At 39.6% G+C, this 11,297-nt stretch overlaps 2 protein-coding genes across 2 annotated transcripts; one reads left to right on the top strand and one right to left on the bottom strand.

Moving 5' to 3' along the window:
* The first annotated feature begins 308 nt into the window (after positions 1–308).
* LOC111802521 lies at positions 309–2,272 on the top strand. Its single transcript, XM_023686926.1, has 2 exons — positions 309–1,103; positions 1,562–2,272. Exons 1-2 carry the CDS (start codon positions 497–499, stop codon positions 2,164–2,166), a joined length of 1,212 nt encoding a protein of 403 aa, XP_023542694.1. The 5' UTR covers positions 309–496; the 3' UTR covers positions 2,167–2,272.
* Positions 2,273–4,426: 2,154 nt separating this feature from the next.
* On the bottom strand, positions 4,427–10,077 carry LOC111802453 (ankyrin repeat-containing protein ITN1-like). Its single transcript, XM_023686828.1, has 5 exons — positions 9,680–10,077; positions 8,472–8,951; positions 7,203–7,352; positions 6,380–6,822; positions 4,427–5,184 (listed from the first exon to the last, which is right to left on the bottom strand). Exons 1-5 carry the CDS (start codon positions 10,065–10,067, stop codon positions 4,525–4,527), a joined length of 2,121 nt encoding a protein of 706 aa, XP_023542596.1. The 5' UTR covers positions 10,068–10,077; the 3' UTR covers positions 4,427–4,524.
* Positions 10,078–11,297: the final 1,220 nt, after the last annotated feature.

Raw genomic sequence — 11,297 nt, 5'->3', positions numbered from 1 at the left:
CCACCTCGAGTAGATATTGTCTGTTTTGACCTATTATGTATGAGCGTCAGCCTCATGATTTTAAAACACGTCTGTTAGTGAGAACTTTCCACACCTTTATAATAAATGTTTCGTTCCTCTCTCTCCAACTGATACGAGATCACATTGAAGATAAAAATTTAAACTTTAATGCTTTATTAAGATGTATTAACAAAACTAGTTGATTTAAATCTAAGTTGAGAATGGTAGATTTGTTTAGAATGTAAATAAATGAATAATAAAACTGATGAGAAAGTCATGTTCATGTTCCTCCTTGGTGACAGGTGACTTCTGAAGCTACAAGAATTAATATCCATTTAAAAACTGGTTGACTTGACCCTAAAATCCTCCATTCCCACCGTGTAACAATTAGGAAATGGCCTCATAACCTTCCATGAAATGCCCCAAACTTCATCACTGAGTTCACCACAAAAGCAGAGAAGAAACAGAACAAACCAGCTCTGTTTATTAGCTCACAATGGTTCGAGGCATTATCAGCCCCCCAAGATCCCGATCTTCCCCCAGAGAAAGCAGACCATTCAACAACAATGGAGCCACCAATCCACCGTCCAGACCCAATTACATGTCCCCACGCCGCCGCCCGACGACACCCATCAACGCCAACGAGCTGCGAACCCATAGAAAAGAACCCCAACCCACCGTCGTGAAACGCCCAACCAAACCCACCGATAGATCTTCAAACCCTCCACGCATCGACCCATCAAGACCCAATTCAAAGCTTGTCCCCTCAAGGCCAGCAGCCCCAAGCCCAAATGAGAGGAAATTAGACACCAAAACAGCGCCTAAAACCACCACTAGATTCTCTTCCCCTCGCCCAACCAAACCAATAACTCCACCGCCGTCGAAGAGCAATGGAAAAGGAGCAAGTGGGTCTGGTTCAAGATCCGATTTTTCTCGTGCCAAACCAAGCGATTCTCAAAAGGGTACTCCCAAAAACTTGCGGAGCGGTCGGTTGAATGATCAGCAAGATGAACAAATTGTTCGTAGTTATTCGGATGGATCTTATGGTGCTCGTACTCTTAGCGACCCTGATGTTCATAAGTTACATCAGCTTTCTCTTGATGGTAAGCCTTTACCCATTTTTAGATTCAAAAGGTTTATGTATGTATTTGTGTCAAGGATTGTTGGTAGAAAGTCCCACATTCGCCAATTTAGAGAATGTTATATCTTCGTTGGTATGAACAATATCGTACCAATGTAGAGATCTGTGATTCCTAACATGGTATCAAAGTCATGCCTTTAATATAGTCATGTCAATAAAATCTTGAAGTGTCAAACAAATATATTGCTAGTCTAGAAGGTGTAGTCAAAAGTGACTCATGTGTCGAACAAGGGGAAGCTCTTCGAGGGAAGCATAGACTTCAAGGGAGGCTCTTTGGTATACTTTGTTCGAGGGGAGGATTGTTGGGAGAGAGTACCACATTGACTAGTTTAGGGAATGATCGTGGATTTATAAGTAAAAGAATATATCATACCAATGTGAAGATTCGTGATCCCTAACGTTCTTGAAAATCTTGTGTAGATAAGGATCTTGCGAACATCGTTCTTCATGCAAATTTGGTATACGAATCACTCGCCTCAGAAACAAAGGAAGAAGAATGTTCTTCCCAAGGCAATAATAGTTCAAGAATGTTTCAAATTTACAAGGAAATTGCATCCCATCATCAAGGAAACTCATCCATTACATCTTACATTACAAAGCTGAAGGCTTTATGGGATGAACTCGAGGCCTACATTGACATACCCAAATGTTCTTGCGGTTCAACACAGAAACAGAGTGAGGAAATTGAAAGGGAAAAAGTCATGCAATTTCTTATAGGATTAGACGATTCTTATTCCACCATTTGTGCTCAAATTCTTCATATGAAGCCATTTCCAACGGTGGAAAAAGCTTGTTGTGCAATACTTCGTGAAGAAAAACGCAGGGAATTGGTGTTGTCATTGGAGATTGTTGCAGCCAAAGTGATCCAAAACAATTGGCTTCTTCAAAATGGTCATTCGATCAATGGTGATAATGAAGAAGTTGATCATATGAATCTTCAGGAACTGAAAGCTGATCAAAATGAAGCTATGAGTGTTCCCATTGAGCCATTGCTCATAGACCTTGGCTCTCCTGTTCGATGTTGAATGTTTTCAGCTCAAGAGAGGTTAGCTCCATGACTGGTGAGTAGCAGCTTGTACTCATTTATTAAATGCAATAGATATCGTTGAATTAATGCAAATAACCCATATCTTGAACTGAATAGCTATTTTTTACTTTCTAAGGTAGAGGGACGTTTAGTTTATTCTTCAAAAGTATGTAATTATGTTGAAAAGTTTCAATTATCTCATCTTCTTAATCATTCGTAATCGTAAGTTGTTCCTGTCTGATCGATTATCTCATCATCTTATTATCTGATTTGGTCAATTGTCTCACAATTTTAAAATGCATTTTTCATGAGCAAACATATCTTTGCCCAAGTCCACTAATATTGTCTGTTTTGGCTCATTGTCTGACGGGAGAGGTTTCTACACGATCATAAAGAATGCTTCTTTTCCTTCTCTAACTAACGTGGGATATGAGGATCTCATAATCTACCTCTCTTGTGGCCCAGTGTCCTCGTTCGCACACAGCCCTGTGTCTGACTTTGATACCATTTGTAACAGTCCAAGCTCACCGCAAGATATAGTATGCTTTGGCTCTGTTACGTATCACCGTAAGTCTCACAGTTTTAAAACGCGCATGCTAGGGAGAGATTTTCACACCCTTATAAGGAATGCTTTGTTCCCCTCTCCAACCGATGTGGGATCTCACAATCCACCTCTTTAGGGGTCTAGTGTCCGTTGACACACTCGCTCACTAGTAGGGAATTTGACATGGGCAAGGCTGTAGAATATAGTTGATGGGAAGAAATCTATCTTCGCCCCAAACTATTTAAGTAGAAATTTTTTGCGTCGTTGAAGATAAATCTCGAGACTTAAAAGTAAATGAAAGTACAAAATTGTGGGATTGTAAAAGTCAAGAAACATTTATAATTTTTCAAAGGAAACAAACAAGTTGCACATAAACAAGCAAAATCCAAGGCTTAAGAACAAAATAATTGTTTATAGGCAATGAAGCCACATGATCAAGCAAGGTTAAAGGGTTAGGTGAAGCGAGGAAGGCACGTAGTTTACTGGCTCTCACATGTCGAACCCAATTCCAATTAATACTTTATGATAACACAGAGTCAGTAACCTTTTTTGCACACAATACTATAGAACAATGTCACATGCATAATCTTATACTTGATAATATTTAATCACTTAATTAATTAGTACAGATGATACAGATGCATTAAAATAATGTATGTTTTTTTTGTAAGTTTTTATTTCTTAGTTGTCAATAACCCCCTTTTGCAGGAGCGTTCATACGATTTGATAATCTAATCGGCTCGAACTATTCAACCAAAACCATAAAGGTTAGATTGGGTTGGGTTAGATTTTTTTTCGAGTTTGAGTTGAGTTGAATTTTTGAAAAAACTGAAATTTTGGGTCAATTCGCACATTGTTTTTGTCCGGTCAAACGGATCAATGGCCCTAGGAAGGGTTATAATGTCCTGATAATGTTGTAGTCAACGGTAAGCTTCGGTTGAGCACTTTAAGATTGTTTTGACCCCATAAAAGGTATGAACACGTCCGAATGAAGTTCCAAATTGATATAGAAATATGTTAGTCCGAATGAAGTTCCAAATTGATATAGAAACATGTTAGTCGTATTGTTAAGATAGAGTATAGGCAAGGTTAAACTTTAGAACTTAACCTAGATTGGAGGCAAGTGGTTTAGAGTTGCAATGGAGGAAAATACCTAGATCGGAGGCAAGTGGTTTAGAGTTGCAATGGAGGAAAATACATGTACGAGTGTAACAGCCCAAACCCAAACTCACCGCTAGCCGATATTGTCCACTTTGACCCATTATGTATCGTCATCAACCTCACGGTTTTAAGAGTGTCTTCTGGGGAGAGGTTTCCACACCCTTAAATAGAGTGTTTCGTTCTCTCTTCAACTCATGGAAAATCTTACAACGAGTTATGTATATGGTGGAAGGATACTTAGCTCCACATGGGTGATCAAGTTCAGTCGAGGAAGGAAGAACCTCACCTAACGTCTGACAAAGCCACAAANAAAAAAAAAAAAAAAAAAAAAAAAAAAAAAAAAAAAAGTACGTGATCATAACTGAATGTAAGTCATGATGCCGCCCACACGGTTTGAAAAGTACGTGACACTACCCATAGTAATTCAATCTTTCTAATCATCTCACCCCCGTTCAATGGTAGTTTGTGCCGGCACGGTTCATACATGCATACACCCAACTTCATAAATGATACAAGAAAAACTTTGAGATCCAAATTATGTTCATGAAACTACATACATCATTACATCAAACGTTTGATAATCAACATTAAATGTTCATAAAATGTTAGTAAAATTACCCGTTGATGGGCATTGACAAGCCACCCATTGCACTAAAACAGCCTTTTCTCACGCTGCCTCAAAGAGAACTTAGACCAATAAGCTGATCGCATTATGTCCACTACAAGTTTAGAATGAAACACACAAAAACACCCCACTGGAAGGATCGCCACAGCTCCAATGCCCAATGGAATCTTCGCCTTTGTCTTATCATATGCAATAAAGAAGGCTGCACTGAAAGCCACCACCATGCATGCAATAGAAACGAATAGCGTCAATAGCCCAAACAATAGCTTGCTCGGCAACGACACTAAGAAATCTTCTTCTGCATAGCGGGACGTCAAGATCGATAAGAACGTGAGTATAGAAGTTGTAGACAACACTAGAGCTGCAACATCGGATATTACAAACACCGTAAACGCTTGATTCTGTCGAAATATAGGTATCCCTTCCTTGTCATCGTTGCCTCCTGGAACTGTGAACGCTGCTGCGAAAACTACCGTCGCTATCAGCGTCGCTACTAGCATGCATGAGTTTGCTGTGTTTTTCATCCATTCCTCGCCTTGTTTTCGTAGTTGTTCGTGTTCTTTTGTAAAGAGCTCGCGAGGTGTTAGTTTATCAACTGGGTCTTGTGTTATCTTTACCTGGGAAAGCTCTGGAATTCGATCACATCTCATTTGAAGATGGGAGGATACTACGATCTTCTCTACTTCCTTCAAGTTCACAAAAGTTTAATTTTTAAATAATGTGACCAATGAAACAAGTAAAAGAACAATAATAACAAGAGAATTGAAAAGTTAAGGGTTTAAGGTTTCTTTGTTTCAAAAGATTCCTTCCCCCAGGTTGTCATTTATTGTTGTGACTTCTAATCCGGTGACTTTGTATGGTGACAGTATTTGTTTTGACATACTGACTCTAATACCAAATGTTGGATATGGCTCACGATCGAAATATGTCGAAACAAATAAAAGAAACAACAACAACAAAGAGAATTGAAGAGCTAAGTGTTTAACTGTGAGATCTCACATGGGTTGAGGAGGAGAATGAAACATTCTCTCAAGCATACGTGTTTTAAAAACCTTGAGGGGAAGTCTGAAAGAAAAAGCCCAAAGAAGACAATATCTGCTAGCGGTGGGGCTTTGGTGGTTACAAATGGTATCAGAGCCAGACACTGAGCGATGTGCCAGCGAGGAGGCTGAGCCCTGAAGGGGGGTGGGCACGAGGCGGTGTGCCAGCAAGGACGCTTGGTCCCGAAGGGGGTTGGATTTGGAGGTCTCATATCGATTGAAGAAGGGAACGAGTATCAACGAGAACGCTGGACCCCGAAGAGAGGTGGATTGTGAGATCTCACATTGGTTGGGGAGGAGAACGAAACCTTCCTTAAGGGTGTGGAAACCTCATATGCGTTTTAAAAACCTTGAGGGGAAGCCCAAAGAGACAGACACGTTTTAAAAATCTTGAGAGGAAGCTCAAACGGGAAAGCCCAAAGAAGACAATATCGGGTAGCAGTGGACTTGGGCTGTTACAAATGGAATCAGAGCCAAACACTGGACGATGTGCCAGTGAGGACGCTGGGCACCGAAGGGGGGTGGACACGAGCCGGTATGCCAGCAAGGACGCTGGGACCCGAAGGGGGTGGATTGAGGGGTCCCACATCAATGAGGAGAACGGAACGAGTGCCAACGAGGACTCCAAAGGAGATGGATTGTGAGATCCCACATCAGTGAGGAGAAGTGTGGAAACCTCTCCCTAACGTCAAGGTTTCTTTGTTTCAAAATATCCCTCCCCTCAAATTGTCTTTTTTGCTTGTTTTCGATCGTGGACTATATCCAACAAACAATAATATAACGGTGTAAATTTAAACCAAGAACCAAAAACAAAAAAAAACAAAAAAAAAAAAAATCATACCTTGAACCATAGAAGCTCACGTTGCATTTGTAAAGCTGCTCCTGAAACTCTACTCAAGTGATCTGGAGCTGCTAGTAATCCAGCTAAGTGTAGCATGTTGAATTGTTTTTTTCTATCATGAAAGTTGGCAAGAAAGTCCTTGAGTCCTCCTATCTCATATATTAAACTGAACACACTTTCTTGTCGATTTTCAACTGCTATATGAAATATGCTCTTGTCGTCATCATCAACTTTCCATAGCAAATCAGGATATGAACGAATGAGTATTATCAAGAACTCGGCGTTTCCAACTCTTGCAGCATCGTGCAATAACCTTGAAGGGTTTTTTATAAAACTATATAGCTCTCGTTTTGTAAGTTCCTTGACAACAAAATTCCATAGACGTTCCACTGTTTGATGGGCTAATGTCTGCATCAGAGCTTTGTTGTAAAGTCCGTGAAAGCCTAGCAAGCACACAAAGATATAATCATGTCATTATATACGTAACAGCGTAGCTCAGACTCGCTGCTAATAGATATAGTCTGTTTTGGCCCATTAAATATAGCCATCAGGCTCACAGTTTTAAAACATGTCTGCTAAGGAGAGGTTTCCCCGCCATAACAAGAAATGCTTCTCCAACAAATGTGGGATCTCACAATCTACCCCTTGAGGGCCTAACGTCCTCGCTAGCACACCATCTAGTGACTGACTCTGATACCATTTGTAACAATTTAAGCCCACCGCTAGCAAATATTGTCCACTTTGATTCTCTCTTGAACTAACGTGAGATCTCACGATATATATATTCTTATACATTCAAAAGAAAGCAAAGTTGATGCCTTACGAGAGTTTATGGATGTCTTCCAAAAGCTAAGCTCGGCGTGGCTACCAATAGCAGATGGTTTTCTAGCAAGTACATGCAAAGCTGTGTCGCCATTCTCCATTTTCTCCTTTGCTAATTCAGGTTTCTTTTTCAGAATTTCTAATGCTATATCTGAAAGGAAGAAAGAAAGAGTAAGAAATATATTAACAACATTTGCGAGTAATTTAGAATGAAACTCTAATATCCCATCACTGGCGGATATTGTCTGCAAGGCTGGGTACGTATCACCGTCAGCCTTGCAGTTTTAAAACATGTCTATTAAGAAGAGGTTTACACATCTTTATAAAAAAAAATGTTTCGTTCCCTTCTCCAATCATTGTGGGGCTCACAATCCACCCCTCTTAAGGGCCCAGCGTTCTCGCTAGCACAATGCTCGGTGCCTGGTTCTGATACCATTTGTAACAGTCCAAGCCCACAGCTGGCAGATATTGTTTGCTTTGGCCCATTACGTATCGCCGTCAGCCTCACGGTTTTAAAACGCGTCTACTAGGGAGAGGTTTTCACACCTTTATAAAGAATGTTTCGTTTCTCTCTCCAACCAATGTGGGATCTCACAATCCACTCCCTTTAGGGGTCCAACGTCCACACTGACATATCACTCGGTGACTGACTTTGATACCCTTTGTAACAGGCCAAACACACCACTAGCAGACATTGTCCACTTTAGCCCGTTATATATCACCATCAGCCTAACGTTTTAAAACGCGTCTACTAGGGAGAGGTTTCCACACCCTTATAAAGAATGTTTCATTCCCCTCTCCAACCAACATGGAATCTCACAATCCACCCTTCTTCGAGGCCCTACATTCTCGCTGGCACACCACTCAGTCCCAGCTCTGATACCATCTGTAACAACTCAAGCCCACCACTAGTAGATATTGTCCGCTTTGCCCCATTACGTATCGTCGTCAGCCTCATAATTTTAAAATGTGTCTATTAGAGAGAAATTTCCACACCTTTATAAAGAATGTTTCGTTCCCCTCTCTAACCAACGTGGGATATCACAATCCACTCCCTCAAGAACCCAACATCCTTGGTGACTAGTTATGATACCATTTATAACAACTCAAGCTCACCGCTAGCAAATATCGTCATCAGTTTCACAGGTTTAAAACGCGTCTACAAGGAAGAAGTTTCCACACTCTTATAAAGAATGTTACGTTTCCATCTCCAACCAACCTAAAATCTTACAAAAACAAAACTTAACATGAATAAGGATAGAAGATCAACCGTAATAGTCAGTGGAAATGGTTTCAATAAGAAGCTCAATCTGTTCAGAAGTATCCAAAGCTTCAAATTTAGTCTTGGAGAATAGAAAAGAAGCCATGTCTTTGCGTTTGTAAGCTACCGCCATTAGAACAGGGGTTGGTTTATAAAGATCATGAAGATCTGGAAGATCAGGATTCTTGTCAACCATTACTTTAGCAATCCTTACAACTCCTGATGCAGCTGCAAAAGCAAGAGCAGTGTTTCCCTTCTCATTTTTAGCAGCTAAGTCAGCTGAAGAGGTAAGTTCAACCAAATTTTCAACAAAATGAATATGCTTTGCAGCAGCAGCAATATGAAGAGCAGTTTCATCAGCATCAGTAATCTTCATAGTAATAGTTGATGAATCTATGTCAAATATAGATTTGGCTATCTTCCAATCACCCTTTAAAGCTGCTTGATATAACCCAACTTTTAATGGAAGGTATGCTCTCTTCTTTTTGGCTGCACATACAAACAAACCATCAATAATGGCACAGCCCAAGCTCACCGCTAACAGATATTGTCTTCTTTGGATTTTTCCTTTTGGTTTTCTTATCCTTATAAATATGTTGTGTTTACCATTTATAATAGCCTAAGCCCACCCCTAACAGATATTGTCCTCTTTGGGCTTTGCCCTTACTAGTAAATATTGTCCTCTTTGAGCTTTCCCTTTCCGGTTTTCCCTCAAGATTTTCAAAACACGTCTGCTAGGGAGAGGTTTCCACACCCTTTATAACAACCTAAGCCCACCGTTAGCAAATACTGTCCTCTTTGGGCTTTCCCTCAAGGTTTTTCAAATGTGTCTATTACGAAAAGGTTTCCACACCCTTGTAAAAAATGTTTTGTTTACCATTTATAACCGTCTAAGCCCACCGTTAGCAAATATTGTCCTCTTTGGACCTTTCCTTGCGGATTGTCCCTCGAGGTTTTTAAAACGCGTCTGCTAGGGGAGGTTTTCATACCCTTATAAAGAATGTTTCGTTTACCATTTATAACATCCTAAGCCCACCGCAGATATTGTCCTCTTTGGGCTTTCCCTTTCGGGTTTCTCCTCAATGTTTTTAAAACAAGTCTATTACGGAAAGGTTTCCACACCCTTCTAAAGAATGTTTCGTTCTCCTCTCCACTCTCCCACGGACGTGAAATCTCACAATAACCAAAACACAAGAATCTTAGATGGATGAAAATACCATTGCAAAGAATAAAATGATGGCTGGGATCTGCAGCATTGCCCTGATTTTCTTGTCCCTGTGCTCCAGTTTCAGAGCGATCGCCATCGGTCGACGGTCGAGCAGTGGCATTGTTATCGCTCTCTTCTCCTCCATCGACATCGGCATCGTCGGCCTCAGCAGCAGAAGCTTTGTCCTGAGCTGACCAAGTGATATTAGCATCAAGATATTTATGGTTGGAAGAACCCCATTCATCGCTAACAAGAGGCCTATGAGGTGGTGGCGTTGCTGGTTCTTCTCCATTTGGATTGGATTCATAAGTGGGATTTGAAGTTGGAGAAGGAACATCGTCTTCTTTAAAGAGAACCCTCACTGAATTTTTCATATCCTTCTGCACTACTTTGCTCATCTCTCAGATCTTTCAAACACCTTCAAATTTTAAATTTTTACATCAAAATGAAGAACTTGGATGCCATAAAAATGGAGTCTTTTCTTGGTGTAACGGTCAATAAGGTTTTTTTTTTTTTTTTTGAATAAAGTACATGGTAGGTGATATATGTTTAATAAATATACTGGCTAGTTGTTTAACTCCAAATATATATTCATCTCGTGACACTCTAAGATTACATCTAAATGAAAGCGATTCTGAAGATAGGATAATTAAAAAATGTTTAAAAAAATTGAGTCACTGTATATATCAACAAGGTGTTCCTTTCTTTTCGGTGGCTCAATCATCGAAATTTCATGGTTAAACGTGTTTTACTTAGAGCAATACTATGTTGGGTGACATCTTGAAAATGTCCTAGGATAAAGCATGCTAGAGAAATTCGTGTTGGTCTGTGAGGATAGATTTTATTCTTAAGAAGCGAGGAATAGGTAACGTGTATGAGAGAAAGGCTTCTCCTAATAAGATGTGGTTTGGGGACGGAGCTGGTGGGCATGTGACACCTGAGTAAAGGAATGGTACGTGACAAAAATGTTGGAATGACTTATGTTGGTTTGTGGGGATAGTTTTTGCTCTTAGGAATCAAGAAATAGTTAACTTGACCATGTCATAAGGGATGTAACAAGTGCTGGATTTAGATTCTGAATCTTGAGCATGAGTCGTTACAAACTAGCTAAGGTGGTATATTTTTTAACAATAGGCCTAAAGAGGTCTATTTGACTTGAATTCTCGACCAATAATGAGGAGAGAGTGTATAGAGATTTTTTTCTAATTAGCTAAAAAGGGTCAGAGACGGGAATTACGGGAATTACATTTATCGTCTTCGTTCCCGCTCCCAACCTCACTCGCTATATATATATATATAAAGGCTTATGGATAAACATGAAAATATATGAACATAAAAAAATGACTAAGAACGAATCTCGAAAAGCAACGGTAACATCCATAAATTAAATAGTACAATACGCTTAGGATTTACGAGGAGGGAAGCTCCCCGACAAATTGGTTAAGAAATAAAAATAAATAATAAATAAATGAGAGNTTTTTTTTTTTTTTTTTTTTGTTCAAATTTGTTTTTCATTTTCTTCGGACCTTTCCAACCAATTCAATTCATTTCATTGACTTATTTTTATATATTTTTTTATAATAAAAAAAAAGATGATTTGAAAATGAAACTGAGAAATATTTATTCTT

The sequence above is a fragment of the Cucurbita pepo genome, chromosome LG09, assembly GCF_002806865.2.
Source record: "Cucurbita pepo subsp. pepo cultivar mu-cu-16 chromosome LG09, ASM280686v2, whole genome shotgun sequence".
Classification (NCBI taxonomy): Eukaryota; Viridiplantae; Streptophyta; class Magnoliopsida; order Cucurbitales; family Cucurbitaceae; genus Cucurbita; species Cucurbita pepo.
Note: the sequence above shows the minus strand (reverse complement) of the source record. Positions and strands in the feature narration are given on the sequence as shown.